The sequence below is a fragment of the Elephas maximus genome, chromosome 1 (genome assembly GCF_024166365.1).
Source record: "Elephas maximus indicus isolate mEleMax1 chromosome 1, mEleMax1 primary haplotype, whole genome shotgun sequence".
Taxonomy (NCBI): domain Eukaryota; kingdom Metazoa; phylum Chordata; class Mammalia; order Proboscidea; family Elephantidae; genus Elephas; species Elephas maximus.
The window spans coordinates 2,753,454-2,773,866 of record NC_064819.1 but is presented as its reverse complement, the minus strand read 5'-3'; the positions used below and the strand labels follow the sequence as shown (position 1 = coordinate 2,773,866).

General features: G+C 39.8%; 1 protein-coding gene across 6 annotated transcripts in view; it reads right to left on the bottom strand.

Moving 5' to 3' along the window:
- The window catches only part of GRAMD1C (GRAM domain containing 1C), a 118,596-nt gene that overhangs the window by 84,315 nt on the left and 13,868 nt on the right, over positions 1-20,413 (bottom strand). For 5 of the 6 annotated variants that reach the window (XM_049876824.1, XM_049876851.1, XM_049876859.1 and 2 more), the window contains exon 3: positions 16,688-16,772. In XM_049876824.1, the coding sequence (XP_049732781.1) occupies positions 16,688-16,772 (85 nt within the window). Of the gene's footprint in view, positions 1-16,687; positions 16,773-20,413 lie in introns of those variants that run through there. The other variant, XM_049876869.1, reaches the window with a different exon arrangement.

Sequence of the window (20,413 nt, the reverse complement as noted above, 5' to 3'; positions counted from 1 at the left end):
AAAATAAGGAACAGCTTATTTATAGAAATCTGGCAGCTTAATGAACCTTACACTATTTTAACATATAAAAGTTGCTGTTGTTTGTCCATTCAGTCATTCATATATTTTGGGCACTAGAGTTACACTGGTGAATAAACCAGAAATGGCCCTTGCCCTAGAAGGATGATAAACGAGTAAACACAAAAGTAGCTATGATAACACCAAAGTGCAGAGAAGGCCATGAGAACGTATGACAAGAGGCATTCAGGTACGTGGGGGTGGGGGTTAATACGTCAGGAGGGGTTTTCCTAAAAAATTGACCTTTAAACTGAGATCTAAAGATCCACAAAGGGCCAGTGGACTACACGGAAGAGCATGCACAAAGGCTCCATGGTAGAAAGAAACACAGCACACTTATCTACAAGAAGATAGACCTCCGGGCTGGAGAAGGTCTCACAGGCTTTGGACTTCCGGCTTTATCAGAAGCCATTGATGAGTTTTAAGTGGAAGAGACATGATCAAAAGTATGTTTTTAAAAGATCACTCCATTTGCACTACGAGAATGGGTTCAGATAAATCAGTTGGGAAGGCTACTGTGTTAGTCCAGGAGAAAGTGGATGGTGGCTAAGGCCCAGGGATGACAGTATAAAGAGAAAGAAGTAGTTAGATTCAGCAATATTTAAGAGGTAGAACTGACTGGGAATTGGTGATTGATTCAATGTTAGACGGGGACGAGAGTGGGGTCAAAGATGACACAGAAAACTGTATAAATCTTAAGTGGGTTTCAAAGGTGATCCTTCCACCTCAGCACTAAAATCCAGCAAAATTAAGAGTCTTAACTGCCATTGTCAACCAGCATGTTAATACTATGCCTCCAAGACCAAGATCTGGCTCTATGGCTAATGTACACCAAAAAAAAAAAAAAAAAAAAACCCAAACCCATGGCCGTCGAGTCAATTTTGACTCATAGTGACCCTACAGGACAGAGTAGACTGCCCCATTGAGTTTCCAAGGAGTGCCTGGTAGATTCGAACTGCTGACCTTTTGGTTAGCAGCCGTAGCACCTAACCACTACGCCACCCAGGTTTCCAATGTAAACAGTGTTGCTAAATTATCGATATTAAAGGATACAAAGGGCTGCTGAGGGGATACCTACTTTACTGTAATCACAAAATTGTAAACCTCTATAAAGTGACTAGCAACTTTAGGAAAATGTTACATTAACCTCGAAGTATTTAAATTTGGTCATATTCAATTTCTAAGCAACTAATAAGAATTGCACACAGTAATTCAGTCTTCCTCTACACTTCCTTCAGCAAAACAAAACTGTGATGCCACCAAACAAAAAGTCCTAATAACTAAGCAGAGAACGTCATTCATTGACTAGTGTGCATATCTAGAACAGGGATTCGTCGAAAGACCGCCTTGAGTTGTCCTGAAATTTTTATCTAAACCACTGAAATATTAATTCTGTGGCTGTCAAACTTCAGGTGAGAATTACCTGGCAGGCTTGTTAAAACACAGATTGCTGGGCCTTCAACCCAGAAGTTCTGATTAAATAAGTCTGGGACAGGATCAAGAGTTCTGCGATGTCTACAGGGTACCTGGTGATTTTAATGTTTTGAGTCCGTAGGCCACATTTTGAAAACCACTACACTATTTACATTGCTGTTAGGTGCTGTCGAGTCGACTCCTGCTCTTAACAACTTTATGTGTAACAGAATAAAACATTGCCTGGTTCTGCACCAGCCTCACAAGAAACCCATGGCCATTGAGTCGATTTCGACTCATAGTGACCCTATAGGACAGAGTAGAATTGCCCCCATAGGGTTTCCAAGGCTGTAAATGTTAATAGAAACAGACTGCCACATCTTTCTCTCGAGAAGCCGTTGGTGGTTTAAGCCACCAACCTTTCAGGTCGCAGCCGAGTGCTTAACCACTGTGCAACCAGGGCTCCTTCCTCATAATAGTAGGTATGTATCAGCCCATTGTTGCAGTCACCGTGTCAAACCATCTTGTTGAGGGTCTTCCTCTTTTTCACTGACCCTCTACTTTACCAAGCATGAGGTCCTTCTCCAGAGTTGGGTCCTCCCTGATAACACGTTCAAAGTAAGTGAGGGGAAGTAAGGAGCATTCTGGATGTACTTCCTCCAAGACAGATTTGTTCATTCTTCTGGCAGTCCACAGTATATTCAATATTCTTCGCCAAAACCATAATTCGAATGCATCAATTCTTCTTCCATCTTCCTTATTCACTGTCCAGCTTTCACATGAAAATACCATGGCTTGGGTCAGGCCCATCTTAGTCATCAAAGTGATATCTTTGCTTTTTAAGATTTTAAAGAGGTTTTTTGCAGCAGATTTGCCCAGTGCAGTGCATTGTCTGACTGCTGCTTCCATGGCTGTTGATTATGGATCCAAGTAAAATGAAATCCTTGACAACTTCCATCTTTTCTCTGTTTATCATGATGTTACTTATTGGTCCAGTTGTGAAGATTTTTGTTTTCTTTGTATTGAGGTATAATCCATACAGGAAAAAGTACAACCAGAATGCTCCTTAGAAGCAAGGATGGCGAGACTTCATCTTGCATACTTTGGACACATTATCAGGAGGGACTAGTCCCTGCAGAAGAATATCCTGCTTGGTAAGGTAGAGGATCAGCGAAAAAGAGGAAGACCCTTGACGAGATGGATTGACAAAGTGGCTGCAACAATGGGCTCAAACATAACAATGATTGTGAAGATGGCACAGGACTAGGCAGTGTTTTCTTTTTTTGTACATAGGGTAACTTTGATTAGGAACCAACTTAACGGCTCCTAACAACAATAATCCATACTGAAGGCTGTAGTTTTTGATCTTCATCAGTAAGTGCTTCTAGTCATCTTCACTTTCAGCAAACAAGGTTGTGTTATCTGTATATCGCAGGTTGGTAATGAGTCTTCCTCCAATCCTGATGCCTTGTTCTTCTTCATATAGTCCAGCTTCTCAGGTTATTCCCCAGCACACAGACTGAATAAGTGTGGTGAAAGGATAAAACCCTAACATACATCTCTTCCTATTTTAAACCACGTATACCCCCTTGCTCTGTTCAAATGACTGGCTCTTGATCTACACACAGGTTCCACCCGAGCACAATTAAGTGTTCTGGAATTCCCATTCTTGGCAATATTATCCATAATTTGTTATGAGAATGGTGCGCCTAAAGCCAAGGAGCAGAGTGGCCATCTCAGTAGATTTTATAACTTTATACTAATTGGTTACTAGAAAATTAGAATAAAATTAAGTGAATTAGTCAAGCAACTCAGGTCACTTTGATGCAGCGTATTCATATCAAATTGTTGTTGTTGTTAGGTGCCATTAAGTCGATTTTGACTTGTAGCCACCCATGTGACAGCGCAGAACTGCCCCATAGGGCCTTCTTGGCTGTAATCTTTATGTTGTGCAGTGGTTCAGAGTTCTGCTGCTAACTGAAGAGTCAGCGGTTCCTGTAAAGATTACAGCCTAGGAAACCCTATGGGGCAGTTCTACCCTGTCCTGTAGGGTTGCTGTGAGTTGGAACACAATGAATGACAACATTTACAGGAGCAGATCACAGAACTGCTGGGTGGGTTCAAACTGCCGTCCTTTCAGTGAGGGACCAAGTGCTTCGCCATTTGCCCCACCAGGGCTCCTTAACATGAAGTTAATAGTTATATAATCCATTTCAGCCTAACTGAATGGCCAACTCTGAAAGATTTGTTTTAATAACTATAATAAAAGATATAGATGAAACATGTACCAAGTGTTATCGGAATACCAAAAAAAAAAACCAAACCCATTGCCGTTGAGTCGATTCCGATTCATAGCGACCCTATAGGACAGAGCAGAACTGCCCCACAGAGTTTCCAAAGAGCGCCTGGTGGATTTGAACTGCCGACCTTTCTGGTTAGCAGCTGAGCTCTTAACCACTGTGCCACCAAGTCTCCCACAACAAGTGATATACATATATTTAAAAAGATAAGATGTAGTACTTAGTTTTATAGAAGAACTTAGACATATCCATAAAGGAAGTGACAATGAAGTAAGAGACCTTGTCTCTAAACAATCATGTCAGAAAATACACATCTTCAAGTCTTCCTCTCTAGCAGCAATCATCTTTAGCAGCCCAATAATGCTGACACTGATTTTAAAAATTTTTTAGGTTTTCAGATTTAGTATTTAAATTACAAAAGATAACTATTCTCATTTTTTTATAGTTTACATTGTTTTTGTTATTTTGTTTGCCTTTTACCTGAAATTGCATTGTCCAGCTCGACCATCTACCTTGTTCACTCAGTTAATCAGAGGGGTTAAAACATGTTTTGAGGAAAGACATCACTGAAAAATTCCACCGAGGTGAATATTTTTAAAAGAATAAACATATCTAGAAGTATAAATACTGTTGTACTAGTAAAAAAAAAAAAATCGGTACATGGAACTTCCGGTCCAAATGGGGAGGGAGACTGGACATATATTCATTTCCCCTCCTTCTCCAAAATTCCTCTGAGATAACAGGGAATACGTATAAAAAGATTACACTCATAACAGTACCGAGGGGTGAGTATAAGAATGGGTGTATCAGCAGATTAGACGGTTTAATGTACTTCTGGAAGATAGAAAGTGGGTACTAATAATAAACTACCCTTTGCCATCAAGTCAATTCCAACTCATAGCAACTCTATAGGGCACAGTAGAACTGCCCCATAGTTTCCAAGGAGCGCCTGGTGGATTCAAAGCACTGACCTTTTGGTTGGCAGCCGTAGCTCTTAACCACGAAGCCACCAGGGTTTCCAGTAACAAACTAGAGTGGGAGAAAGCTGCACTTCAGAAAACAAATGGGAGGAGCTGCAGCAGGGGAAAGAGCCATTCTTCCCTGTATCATCCCAGAGACCCCATGCTTACCACCAGCAGGTGTAAAGAAGGATTATTTCAATAGAGACAGACATCAGGTAATGGCCTACCCGGTGGCAGAAGTCACCTGCACTCACCCACCTTCCCCAACACAGCGGTCATATTTACCCACCACTGGTAATCCAATAAAAACGTAAGGGCTGGAAGTACATGCCTAGGAAAGGTTACACCTCCTAGTGTAAGTATTAGGGCCCCAGAGTAAAGCTCTTCTCATTTTGGCACTTAAGGTTGGGGGCAGAAATCCGGGTGTGTCTCCTTTTCTCTGCACAAAGTGAAGGCTGTGTCAGTCGATATGCTTCCTCTCCAGCTCCTGCCTCTCCCTCGGGGAGAGTTCTCCTGGGAAAACAGAGCTATACACCTACAGAGGCGACCCCCACCAACTACTTAATCCATCTAGTCCTTCATCCATAATATGAAAGGGCAACCACAGGACTACGTAATTCATTTCCTCTCTCCCACCCCACTTGTGTCAACGTTAAAATAACTCCAAAAATAAATGAGGGAAATGTTACTCTTTTTACTCCTTTTCTAGTGTATAAAGAAGGACTGTCCTTTGAACGTTGGATAAAACTCACCTGTAAAGAGTCCATTGGGGCCTAGGGCTTTTTGGTGTGCAGACTTTTGATTCATGATAACATTTCCCTAAGGATTATAGATTTTAACAGACACTATGCCCCTCCCGTGTCCCTTGGTGCATTTCAACATACACCAGCCCAATTTCCAGCTACCAGCATTTCCATCCTCTGCCCAGAGCCTTTCTCTTCCCACCAGAGCCTCACTTTGCCTACATTCAGTACAGGCCAGAAGTGTGGGGGAGTTGAGGTACCTCATCATGCCATATGGATTTCTAGAAGTAGAATTTTTGCATCAAATTTATTTTTAATTTTAATATTTCTTTGGCTGAGATTAACTTTAAAAAAAAAAAGAAGGCACAAATTAACACAAGGAGTGAAAAAGTGGATATACAGACTCCAGCTAAAGCAGATTTTTAAAAATATTCTAGGGATAGTTAGTTGTCCTAACCAGTGATTCACTCTGGGATGGGTCAGTTAACAATTTAACAAGAAGGACTATACTCCATCAGGGGTACTATAAGCCCTAAACGTATCTTTATCACTATTCAACATCAAATGTTTTTGCTAATTAGCATATACACATTAGAAAAGGGTTTCCCCTGGTGAAATGAGTGGGTTGTTCATCACCATACTGGATGTTAGACATGGGGTCAGACTGGTAAAATCAATTGTATCAGTACACATGGATTGGTTAAAATATTTTAGAGACTTTCCTCCCCATTACACGTTCACAGTGTAAGAACCTAGTAAGACTCACCCTTAGGTATGGTTTGGCAGTGCTATTCCCTAGACCAGGACTTCTCAAACTTTAATGTGCATGTAAATTACCTGGAGATATTACTGTGATTCTAGAAGAGCTGTGTCTTCTCACCATTTAATTATTCAAACATTTATTTATATCAGTATGGACTCACAGATATTGTTTTAACTCTAATCATCCAATAACTGCTCAAATTTTTCTAGCTTTAGTCACTGGCAGCTTGGTCAGGTTTTGCTTTTGTCTCTTAGAAAAACACATCTAAAATTCATCCATGCTGTTGTATATATCAACAGCTTTTTCCCTTTTATTGCTAAATAGTACTACATTGTATGGAACACCACAGCTTGTTTATTCATTCACCCGTTGAATGACATCTCGGTTATTCGAAATTTTTTGGCAATTGTTAATAAAGCTGCTATAAACTTTCATGTACAAGATTTTTGTGAATGTAAGTTTTCAATTCACTTGGTTAATACCTACAAATGGGATTGCTGGGTCATATGGTGTTTATTTAACTTTACAAGAAACTGCCAACCTGTCGTCCAACGAGGTTGTACCATTTTGCCTTCCCACCGATAACGGATGGGGAGTTCCTGCTGCTTTTCATCCTCTTTACCATTTGATGTTTTCAGTGTTTTTAAGCAATCCTAGTAGGTGTGTAATGTATTTCACTGTGCTTTTAATTTCAATTTCCCTATAACAAGTGATGCTGAACATCTTTTTATGTTTACTTGTCATTCATTTATCTTCTTTTGTAAAATGGCTGTCTGTCCATTTTTTTCCTGGGTTGTGTCTTAGTCATCCAGTGTTGCTGTAACAGAAACACCACAAGTGGATGGCTTTAACAAACAGAAGTTTATTCTCTCACAGTCTAACAGGCTAGAAGTCCAAATTCAGGGCATCAGCTCCAGGAGAAGATTTTCTCTGTCAGCTCTGAAGGAAGGTCCTTGTCATCAGTCTTTCCCCAGACTAGGAGCTTCTCTGCGCAGAAGCCTTGGGTCCAAAGGACATGCTCTGCTCCTGGCACTGCTTTCTTGGTGGTATGAGGTCTCCCTGTCTCTCTGCTCACTTCTCTCTTTTATATCTCAACAGAGATTGGCTTAAGACACTGTCTGATCTTGTGTATCTCATCAGCATAACTGCCGCTAATCCATCTCATTAAGATCATAGTGATAGGATTGACAACACATACAGAAAATCACATCGGATGACAAAATGGTGGACAATCACACAGTACTGGGAATCATGCCCTAGCTGAATTCATATACTTCTTTTGGGGGGAAATAATTCAATCCATGACAGGTTGTGTTCTTATAATTGACTTTTAAGAATTATTTATATATTCTGTACGGAAGTTTTTTTTAAATCATTTATGTGATCATTAAATAGTTCCTCCCAGTCTGTGGCTTGTATTTCCATTTTAATTTTGATAAAGTCCAATTTATCATTTTCTTCTTTTATGAACTGTGCTGCTAGTGTGACATCTAAAAACTCATCATCAAATCTAAGGCCACATAGATTTACAGATTTCTCCTGTTTTCTTCTAGAAGTCTTACATTTTATATTTAAGTCTATGCTCCATTTTGAGTTAATAACCTGTAATAAAGTGTGAGGTGTGTGTCAAGGTTCGTTTTTTTACATATGGAAGTCTGACTGTTCCAGCACCATTGCCGAAAAGACTGTCCTTTCTGAACTGAATTGCCTTTGTACCCTTGTCAAAGATCAGCTCGCGACATTTGCGTGAGTTTATACCTGAGCTCTTTATTCTGCCCCATTGATCTAAGGGTCTTTTTGCAAATTCTATACTGTCTCGATTACTGTTGCTTTATAATTATTCTTTAAATTGAGTAGTGCGTCCTCCAACTTTGCCCTTCTTTTTCAGGATTGTTCTAGATCGCATAGTTCCTTTGCTTATCCACTTATATTTTAGAATCATTTGTGGTTATCTATAAAAAAAACTTGCTGGGATTTTGAAGAGAGAAAATTGATATCTTAACAATAATGAGTATTCCAATCCAAAACATTTATTTAGATCTTCTTTCGCTTCTTTTATTGGTGTTTTACAGTCTTCAGCACACAGATCCTACACATATTTTGCTAAATATATCTCGAACTACTTCACTTTGAACAGCTTCTGATGTAAATGGTATTTTTTAAGTTCAAATTGTTCATAAAGTACATGATTGGTTTTTGTACATTTACCTTGAGTCCTGAGATCTGAATAAACTCCTTAATTCGAGAAGATTTTTTGTGGGTTTTCTACAAGAATAATCACGTCCTCTGTCAATATAACCGAAAACCAAAACCCATTGCCACTGAGTCAATTCCAACTCATAATGATTCTATAGAACACAGTAGAACTGCCCTATAGGGATTCCAAGGAGCTGACTTTTTGGTTAGCAGCTGAGCTCTTAACCACTGCACCACCAGGGCTCCTCTGATGAGAGAGTGAATACTTTCCACCTAAAATTACGAACAAGACAAAGATGGCCTCTCTCACCACTCCTATTCAGCACTGTACTAAAAGTTTTAACCAGTCCCAAAATCTGCCAATATAAATATTGTATAAGACCACTATTATAAGATCTGGAGAAATAGTAAAAACTGAGAAGAACACATACTTTTGTGGTTACGTAGGGGGGAGGGAGGGAGGGAGGGAGGGAGAGGGTTTTTTATTGATCAATCAGTAGATAAGAACTGCTTTGGGTGAAGGGAAAGACAACACTCAATACATGGAAGGTCAGCCCAATTGGACTGGACTAAAAGCAAAGAGGTTTCCGGGATAAAATGAATGCTTCAAAGGCCAGCGGAGCAGGGGCGGGGGTCTGGGGAACATGGTTTGAGGGGACTTCTAAGTCAATTGGCAAAATAATTCTATTATGAAAACATTCTGCATCCCACTTTGAAATGTGGCATCTGGGGTCTTAAATGCTAACAAGCGGCCATCTAAGATGCATCAATTGGTCTTAACCCACCTGGAGCAAAGGAAAATGAAGAATACCAAGGTCACACGACAACTAAGAACCCAAGAGACAGAAAGGGCCACGTGAACCAGAGACCTACATCATCCTGAGACCAGAAGAACTAGTTGGTGCCCGGCCACAATCGATGACTGCCCTGTCAGGGAGCACAACAGAGAACTCCTGAGGGAGCAGGAGATCAGTGGGATGCAGACCCCAAATTCTCATAAAAAGACCATACTTAATGGTCTGACTGAGACTAGTGGAATCCCGGCGGCCATGGTCCCCAGACCTTCTGTTGGCCCAGGACAGGAACCATCCCCGAAGACAACTCATCAGACATGAAAGGGACTGGTCAGCGGGGGGAGAGAGATGCTGATGAAGAGTGAGCTAATTATATCAGGTGGTCACTTGAGAGTGTGTTGGCAACTCTTGACTGGAGGGGGGATGGGAAGATAGAGAGAGAGAGAAGCTGGCAAAATTGGCACGAAACGAGAGACTGAAAGGTCTGACTCAATAGGGGGAGAGCAAGTGGGAGAAGGGAGTAAGATGTTTGTAAACTTACATGTGACGGACTGATTGGATTTGTAAATGTTCACTTGAAGCTTAATAAAAGTTAATTTAAAAAAATCTGCCAATATAGTTTTATTTATTTCCAATCTACATGCTTTTAATTGTCTTTTGCCTTATTGGACTGGTTAAAACTTTTGGTACAGTGTTGAATAGGAGTGGTGAGAGAGGACACCTCCGCCTTGGTCACAATTTTAGGTGGAACGTATTCACTCTCTTCGTCACTAAGTATGAGAGTAGCTGTGGTTTTTCTCATAGATGCTTTTTAAGAGGTTGAAGGAGTTCCCTTCCATTCTTAGTTTGAGGAGTTTATTTTTTTAATTATGAGTGGATGTCAAATTTTGTCAAATGCATCATCTACTGAGATGATCACATGATTTTTCACAGAATCAGTAAGAATGTTAATTACATTGGTTGATTTTTTCAAGTGTTGAATCAGCCTTGCCTTCCTGAAATGAACCTCACTTGGTCATCGTCCATTATCTTTTTTATATATTGCATTGGATTTGCTAATATTTTGCCTGGGCTTTTTTATTTTATTGTGTTTTAGGTGAAGATTTACAGCACAAATTAGTTTCTCATTCAAAAAATTCATACACAAATTGCTTTTGTGACATTGGTTGCAATCCCTACCATGTGTCAGCACTCTCCCAGGTCTATTCATTCAGGTTTCCTGTCCCTTCCTGCCTTCTCATCTTTGCTTTTGAGCAAGTGTTGCCCATTTGGTCTCATACATTTGATTGGTCTAAGAAGCACGTTCCTCATGTGTGTTACTGTTTGTTTTATAGACCTGTCCAGTCTTTGGCTGAAAGGTGGTCTTCAGGAGTGGCTTCGGTTTTGAGATAGCAGGGTGTCTGGGGGCCATAGTCTCGGGGGTTCCTCCGGTCCCTGTCAGAGCAGTAAGTCTGGTATTGTGTGTGTGTGTGTGTGTATGTGTGTGTGTGTGAATTTGAATTTTGTTCTACATTCTTCTTCTGTTCTGTCTGGGACTCTCTATTGTGATCCCTGTCAGAATGGTCGAAGCCCTAGTGGTATAGTGGTTATAAAGCTTGGCTGCTAACCAAAGGGCGGATAGTTCAAATCCACCAGCCACTCCTTGGAAGCCCTGTGTTGCAGCTCAACTCAGTTCTATAGGGTTGCAATGAGTCCGAATCGACTTGATGGCAACATTTTTTTTTTTCTTGTCAGAATGGTCAGTGGTGGTATCTGGGCACCATCTAGTTCCTCTGGGCTCAGGCTGGAGGCTGTGGTTCATGCGGACCATTAGTCCTTTAGACTAATATTTTCCTTGTGTTTGGTTTTCTTCATTCTCCTTTGCTCCAAATGTGATGGGACCAATAGATGTATTTTATTTTTACTTCAAATTACTCTTATCTCTACTCCATTTTTTTCTTTTTTTAAATATCCATTTATATTTTTTTCCTTTTTTCAAATTTTGCTTTAGGTTAAAGTTTACAGCTCAAGTTAATTTCTCATACAAAAATCTATACACATATTGTTTTGTGACATTAGCTGCAATTCCCACAATGTGACAGCTCACTTCCCCTTTGAACCCCAGGTTCCCTGTGTCCATTCAACCAGTTCCTGTCCCTTCCTACCTTCTCATTCTGCCTCTGGGCAGGAGCTACCTATTTGTCTTGTGTATCTGATTGAACTAAGAAGCACACTCCTCATATGTATTTTTTTTTTATAGTCCCCTCTAATCTTTGTCTGAAGAGTAGGCTTCAAGAGTGATTTCAGTTTTGGGTTAACAGAGCATTCAGGGGCCATAGGTTTAGGAGTTCCTCCAGTCTCTGTTAGACCATTAAGTCTGGTCTTTTTACGTGAATCTGAGTTCTGTGTCATGCTTTTCTCCCACTCTGTCCCAGACTGTCCTGTTCCCTATCAGGGCAGTCATTGGTGGTAGCCAGGCACCATCTAGTTCTTCTGGTCTCAGGCTGGTGGAGTCTCTGGTTTATGTGGTCCTTTAGTCTCTTGGGCTAATATTTTCCTTGTGTCTTTGGTTTTCTTCATTCTCCTTTGCTCCAAGTGGGATGGGACAAATTGATGCATCTTAGATGGCCGCTCACAAGCTTTTAATACAGCAGATGCCACTCACCAAAGTGGGACACAGAACATTTTCTTAATAACCTTTGTTATGCCAACTGACCTAGATGTCCCCTGAAACTATGGTCTGCAGGCCCCAGCTCCTCTGTCCCTCAAAGTGTTCGGATGTGCTCAGGAAACTTCTTAACTTTTGCTTTGGTCCAGTTGTGCTGACCTCCCCTGCATTGCATGTTGTCCTTCCCCTCACCGAAGCAACAGGTGTATTTTAGATGGTCACTCACCAGCTTTTAAGACCCCAGACACTAATTAATAAAGTAGGATGCAGAACATTTTCTTTATGAATTATGTTATGCCAATTGGCCTAGATGTCCCTCAATTGCCTGGGCTTTTAATGTCTATGTTCATGAGAGATAATGATCTCTTGTAATGTCTTCTCTGGTTTTAGTATTATGGTAATACAAGCCTCAAAATAAGCTAGGAAATGATTCCTCTTATTTTCTGGAAGAGATGGTACGATTCTTTCCTAAATGTTTGGTAGACTTACCCCCACTGAAACCACTTAGGCGCAGAGTTTTTTGGAAAGTTTTTAACTGCAATTTAATTTCTTTAAGATATATGGGGCTATTCAGCTTATCTATTTCCTCTTGTGCGAGTTTTGGTAGTTTGTGCCTTTCAAGGAATTAGTCCATTTTGTCTAAGTTATCTCTGGGAACTGAGTTGTTCATAGTAGTCCCTTATTATGTTTTTTAATGTCCATGAGACCAGTAGTGACACCCCCTTTTTCATGCCTGATATTGGTAATTTCTTTCTTCTATGCTTTTTCTTGGCCAGCTAGACTATAGGTTTATCAATTTTAGTGATTTTTTTCAAAGAACCACCTTTGGTTTTATTGATTTTCTCTATTTTTGCTTTTTGTTTTAAATTCCATTGGTTCACTCTCCATTAGACTTTCCTCTGTGCGTTGCTTTACCTGCATCTCCAAAATTTTATTTTGCATTTCCATTTAGTTCAACACTATTTCACACTGTTGGCCACGTCCTGACTCATAACTCTTTGCGCCCTTGAGTAGTGTGATATGCCTCCCTTCTGGATCTCCACATACTCCTTTACCCTTCCTTCTGAATCTTTTACTGGATTCTCATCTTTTACAAACCCTGTGATTCTTTTTTTTAGTGTTAATTTCACAGGTTATCCACGGTTGAACTCATTTATTCTCCTTATTTCAAATGACAGTGATATTCATTTGTTCAACATTCATTCATCTATCCATCCAATTATCCATCCAATCACTGAGTACCAATTACAAGTCTAGTACTGGCCCACCTGTCAGGGTTACTACTGTGAACAATACAGATAATCGTTCGGTAAATGTATGGTAAAGGAAAGTACAAGGTGCTTATGGGAGCACATAGTAGGAAATCCTATCCCGAGGTGATATTTAAAATGATAACATTGGTCACTGACAGATCAGAGTTAGATAAAGCCTCTTTATTTTTATGTCATATATAAACTCTTCAGTTTCCCTTTCATGGGAAAGTGCTGAGAATCCTAGAAGAGAAGCCAGGTAAGCCAAAGTGTTAGGAGTCACTTCAGGGGCTCAAGGCACTGTTTATTTACCAGCCAATGTTTTAATATTTTAACAACTACTGCTGCTGTTCTGATGGGCAGTGGCTGAATATCAGACCTGCACTCAACCCAATCAAGTTTGCAGTAAATGATATTTAAGTGTTTTAGAACATCTTAAATAGCACTTAAATGTTTAAGTGCTATTTAAGACATTTATGTGTCTTAAAGTATAAATAAAAGATAGCCAGGTACAGAGGAGAGAAAACAGTTCTAGGCCAAGTGAAGCGCAAAGGCCTGCAAGCAGAAAGAAGACACGTCTAAAGAAGTGAGACTTCAGAAAAGCTACACACTGAAAGGGACTGGATGAGAAATAAGAGGGGAGAGGATACTGAACAAACGTGAAAGACCCGATAAGCTAGAAAGTTTGAGCTTTATTCTAGGTCACTGGAATGTCATCCAAGAAGAGTTTTAATCGGATCTGATTTTCATTTTAGAAAAACCACTGTAGCTACAGCACAGAGAATAAACGGAAGGCGTGCAAGAGTGGAGGAGAGATCAGTTAGAAGACCACGGTGATATATGCCAAATCTTTATTTTCATATCATGTTTTATATCCTAAATATGTATGGTTTAGGGTATAAACTATGCATGCATACATACATATATATACATACTGGATATCTTATCTTGGTATCTCAAACTCAATATGCCCAAAATTAAAACCATTACTGTAATTTTCTTCCTCTAAGAAAGTTATGTCTTCCTCTGGACTGCTTCTGTCCCTTGTAAATGCTGCTCGTGTCGCGCTATGTCATAATGATTTGTTATTCGTTTGCTCCCCTACCAGACTCTGAGTTCCTCAAAAGCAGCACAGCATCTGGCACACAATAAGTGTTCAATAAATGTTCATTAAACTGCCCAACAGGTACAATTTTATGTGTTTAGAATAAAATTGAGTTGTTCTTAAAAATGAATGGTCAGTTAAATTTAGGATACCCTGATTCAAAAGACAGTGATTCAATATCTGATTAAATCTAAGAGCTCAAAACCTTTTGTACAAAATGACTCCAGTTATATTTTTATTTCGTATGATGTTGTTTCTGGATGGCAGGATTAAAAGTGGCTTTGATTTTCTGCTTGGCAAATGTTTGTATTGTCAAAATTTTCTATAATGAACAGGCTTACTCTAGCAGTGAGAAAAAAATACAAAAATGTAATTTTTTGAAAGCAAATATACACATTTAAAAAAGATAGCCACAAAATATTAATCAAAATTATATAAAGGTAATAGTATAACCAGTGATTCTGCACTTTTTTATTTATGCTTTTCTTTATAGCTTCAGTGTTCTAAAACAGGTATGTATCACCTTATAATCTGATTAATTTTTTGAGACGGCAATGATGAGTATTATGCACTTTAGAAATGTTTCCGTAGAAAGTATTTGATTTAAGTGACAGACTGACAAAAAAACATTTTCAACATAAGTGAAAAAAAATCCAATTTGCTTAACATCTAACAAGCTATTACAAATTAAGAAAAAGGCAAACAACCCACCAGAAAAATGGGCAAAGTTTATAAAGAGAAAGGTTCACAAAGAAAAACAAATGGTTAATAGACAAATAGATATTCAACATTCCTCATAATTACAGCAACGTAAACAATGATTAAATACCATTTCTACCTATCCGACCTTACCAACACAGATCTCCTGAGGTGTTACAAAGTAAGTACGCACATACACTGTTGGTGAGAATGAAAACTGATACAGCCTCTTTGGAAGGTAACTGGACAACAAACTTAGAACCCTTAAATGCTCACGACCTTTTGTGCCATGATTCCGCTTCTAGGAATATATCCTACAATATGTGTACACGTGTGTAACGACAAATGTACAAGACGTGAAAGAGAGGAACCAACCACAATGTCCATCAATAGGGTAGTTATGAAGTAAATTATGATACAAGTCATCCAATTTAACACTAGGCAGCCATTAAAAGAATGAATTCGATCCATAAGCAGTGCTAATAGAAAGCATTCTAAACAAGATTCAGAACAGGAAGCACGAGATGCTCAAATTTAAGTTCTTTTAAGAATATATGTATATTCTCCTCACTTGAAATGCATACAGAAAATTTCTGGAAATATACATAGAAATTGTTAAGAGTAGTTATCTCCCAGAAGTAGACTCAGCTAGAAAGGCTACTCATTTTCACCGTATGCCCTTATGTAGTATTTGAATATTTTACTATGAGAATGCATTACTTTTGATAAACAATATTTTTTTAATTGTTTTAATTCATTATTATGATATTTAATTCAGCATTGAACTGAATTGTCTAGAAATTCACTTACAGTACCAGACGCCTGAGAAATTGCTAAAAGTAAATGTTTTAAATTACATATCTACTAAAACTATATTTTCATTATAAAAACCAAAAATCAAACCCGTTGCCCCATCGAGTGAATTCCGACTCATAGAGACCCTACAGGACAGAGTACAACTGCCCTACAGAGTTTCCAAGGAGTGCCTGGTGGGTTTCACCGGCCAACCTTTTGGTTAGCGGCTGTAGCTCTTAACCACTACACCACCAGGGTTTCCATTTCCATTATACACCAAAAAAAGACAAACCCATTCCCAACTGAGTCAATTCTGACTCACAACGACCTTACAGGACGGAGTAGAACTGCCCCACAGGGTTTCCAAGGAGTGCCTGGTGGATTCAAACTGCTGACCTTTTGGTTAGCAGCCATAGCACTTAACCACTACGCCACAAGGGTTTCCATTATAGGAATGTATATTAAGCATATATCAAACTAAAGCACTTTTGTAAGAAAAAGATGACTAAATTTTTCCTCTTGAAGCCTGCTTTAAAGAAATCTGTCTGAAAGACGACGTGACTAATGACACAGCACAATTTTATAAAATTGCTCTATGAGTACATTTGTTCAAGAGTGTCTTCGGCTGGCAAAGTTAACATGCATTAACATCAACTTTAAATTTTTCTCTCCAAAACCATATGAAACAAGCACCAGAAGAAATTGTGGCAAATTATTTCCTCCTAGTTCCTTTTACTCAGCGAGTACTTAATATTCTTAGAACTCAGAAATCACGCCTCCTCAAATGACAACTTAGTTTTACATTGTCTCATTATGAATGAGAAGATGTTGCTTGAAAAGATTTTCTGTCTAACATAAAGGCTTTACATATAATATTATCCATCCATTCTATTTTGATGATGAGGTAATAAAATGTTTTTTGGGCTTTTGTTTTGTTTTTTTGCAACTTTCTGTCTTTTTTACCTGCTATCAGTTTCTCTGTATCAGGTAGATGTGTAAACTGCTTTTTGTATTCCTCGTTCCTGTCTTTATAGGTGGAACTTGAAATCTGCAACAATAAAAAATATTACAGTTCTGTTTAATTGCGATCTTCATTAGATTACTCAATTATAATGCCTAAACAATAAAATGAACTCTAAAATCATATGCTTTTATACAATATTCTATCTCCTTAAATAAAAAAACACATAAACATTTCAAAAAAATCCCAAAAGGAGGCTACTTCCTGCATGATGGAGTGAGGCGTTTGACAAACCTCTCCAGCAAAGCAAATAGACAGCTGAACAAAACTGTGGAAAACAACAATTTCAACACTTGGGAAACTGACCAAAAGTATACAACGAACTGAGATGCATTTGTTCACGAGAAGCCAGGAAACTTGGGTCAGGATTTGGGAGTCTGTGGTACCCTTTCCTGAGACTGCTCCCATTATTCCTTCCCCTCGGCCCACATATCCCCGCAATTAGGTCAGTACATAGTAGTAGGAGGGTGCAGCTGGATGTAAAAACTAGCAGGTATGCTGAAGAGAAGGCTGCCCGGAGAGTGGAGCAGAGAGCAGAAAATGTACACCCAGAAGTGAAAGGGAAAGCCTGAAGCTGTCTGAGTATGGGGCTGCAGTACCAACCGGAGCAAGCAACAAGCTGGGAGGCAGATTAGCTGGGGGCCTTACACAGAGATTCTGGGGGTGAGACAGCCAGGGACGGGCTTGATAAGCTCTGCGTGTATTCCTGGCTGAACAGAGGCTGCGTGCATGTGCGACAGGGAGACTGGCCATGCTATCCACACATTCCTGGCTGGGGACACACGAGGTTTAAGAGGAACATAAAAACTGTGGCAAACTTGAAAATGGCCTGAGTTTTGAATTCATTCCACAGTCTACACACAGGTCTATTGAGAGGAGGAGAAAACCTTACTAGCTATATGTGTTTGAGCACTGCTTCCAATCACTGGCTGCCATAGGGGTGACCCTAGGAAGCTAGCCTTAAAAATAAAGGCAACAACAACAATAATAATACACTGCCCACATGCCACAGGACAAAAAGGTTTTGTATATATCCTTTAAGAAAGTTATTTTAAAAAAGTATATATATATATATATATATATACCTCCGCAACAAGAACCTTTGGGAGTGGGAGAGATGGAATCAGAATCCAAAGCTGCTACAATACATTCTCTGAATTGTCCAACTGTTGATAAAAATGATGAGACATGCAAAGAAACAGGTAAATGTTACTCATATTAAGGGGGGTAAAGCAGGCAGCAGAAAGTCTCAGATTCCTGAGACGCTGGATTTGGAGACAAAAACCTCAAAGTGGTCAGTATAAGCATGTTCAAGGATTTGGGACTGTCATGGATTATGTCCCCCCAAATAAGTGTGTATCAGCTTGGTTAGGCCATGATTCCCGGTACTGTGTGGTTGTCCTCCATTTTGTGATTGTAATTTTCTGTTACGAGGATTAGGGTGGGATTGTAACACCACCCTTAATCAGGGCACCTCCCTGATCCAAGGTAAAGGGGTTTTCCTGGGGTGTGGTCTGCACTACCTTTTATCTCTCAGAGAGTTGGGGACCTCATACCACCAAGAAAGCATCCCCAGGAACAGAGCGCGTCTTTTGGACCCGGGATTCCTGCACCTAAGAAGCTTCTCGACCAGGGGAAGACTGAGGACAAGGACCTTCCTCCAGGGCCGACAGAGAGAGAGAGGCTTCCCCTGGAGCTGACGCCCTGAATTTGCACTTGTAACCTACTAGACTAAACTTCTCTTTGTTAAAGCCATCCACTTGTGGTATTTGTGTTATGGCAGCACTTAATGGCTAAGACAGGGACCCATGCTTAACGAATTTGAGGAAAGTAGTATAACAGTGATTCAGTAAGTACAGAACCTCAACAGAGGGATAGAAATTACTAACCAAAAAAGGAAAAAACAAAACATTCTGAAGTTGAAAAGTAGAATAACTTCTTCTGTTTTTACAGACTCAACAGCACCTAACAACAACTCTTTTGCTACTATTTCACATGTCCACTGCGTTTTTCCATTATTATTATTATTTCAATGACCATGTTTTCCATATCCAGAAGCTGTATGTGGTTGTTTTTCAGATCTGTCTGGTGTTTTTGATACTGTCTGTGGTGCGATTACTTACTCTTGTGTGTGGCCTTTCTAGCTATGGTCTTGTAACCCCCCACCCAGGTGATTAGGCCAGACTGTGTGATAGGGTAATTGTGGTCCACCAAAGGGACTGGTCAGTTTTGCCTTAAAAGACAGCCAATTCCAGAGCAGGGAGGAGGATTCTACTACCACCAAGAAAGAACAGCCAAGAGTGGACAGTGCATCCTTTAGACCCGGGATCCCTGCACTGAGAAGCTCCTGGAAGCAGGAAACCAAGAGAAAGAGAGACAGAAAGCAAGCTGTAACCCTGAAGACAGTGAGAAGCGGTGGCAGGAAAGACCTGGCACCAGGAAGCCGGGTGGTGGGTTTCCTAGCCCACAGAGAGAAAGCTGAGTGCCTTTGGGAAGAGGCCTAGGTCCAGGGAGAGGTGTGCCTGTGAGCACAGTTGGGAAGAGGCTGTCCTGATGGAAGAACTGTATCCTGAGTGTTCCAGAGACTGAATTGTAATGGTTACTTCCCTAATAAACCCCATAATTACGGGTATGGTCTGTGAGTTCTGCGTGGCCATTGCAATGAATTATCGAACCCAGCAGAGAAGTAGAGAGTGCTGTGCGAGGGATGGTTGGTGTCAGAATTAGTAAAGATGGTGGAGAGAGGAGGTTTGTCTGGCCTCTACCTCATGGGAGTCAGCCTTGCGCTGTTGACCTTGGTTCTCCTTCCCCATGGTGGGGCTGGAGGAGGTCAGACGCTGCTCTCAAGCCATTTTTACACTGTCTTATCTACTTATCATATTTTTAATTCCTTCTATTAAGCTTTTAATAATATCAAATCACTATTAAAAATCAAATAACTATTATATACTCATTATCCGATAGTTTTACTACCTGAAGTTTTGGAGATTCTAATATGCTATTCATTAAATCTCCTTCTACTTACTCATAAAGTATTAAATTCAAGCCCCAAAATGTCATGAGAGATGGACTAGAGTATGTAATCTCAGAACAGAGTTTTTCCCTCACCCCAAGCCCAGGCCTAGACAGACAAGCTTCCCTGTCTTCAACCTGCAGACGTAGGTAGGTTTTTTTCCTAGTCTACCTCTCAAACAGGGTATAACTCTTCAAGAATCATGGTTCTACAGGGTCCTCAGTTCAACTCACAAGAGTTCAAGGCATCATGTTCTATCCCTGTGTGACCACTGAAGCTTTGGTTACTGAGACTAGCAAGCTCCTCAGGGTTGCCTCAGCATTACCACACGTGCGTTCAACTCCGCTAATAGGCTCTTTTTCTTTTTTAAGCCCCTTAGGAAATTTCCCTTGCTATTTTGTGAGCCCAGACAGGCATTCTGAAGAGATGTTTGTAACATTTTATCCAGTATTTCTATGTACTTTGTAGCAGAAGAGCTACAAATGTTAATAAAATGAAATAAACAAATAAAAATATTACATACCATTCCTCTATAATTAAATGTAAAAATGTTAGATATCTTAAGTTTTTCAAACAATATCTCAGTATCTATACTTAAAATTTTAAAACTTGGATAAAATATGTTTTTAATAATGTAAATTTGGAAATGAGTTTA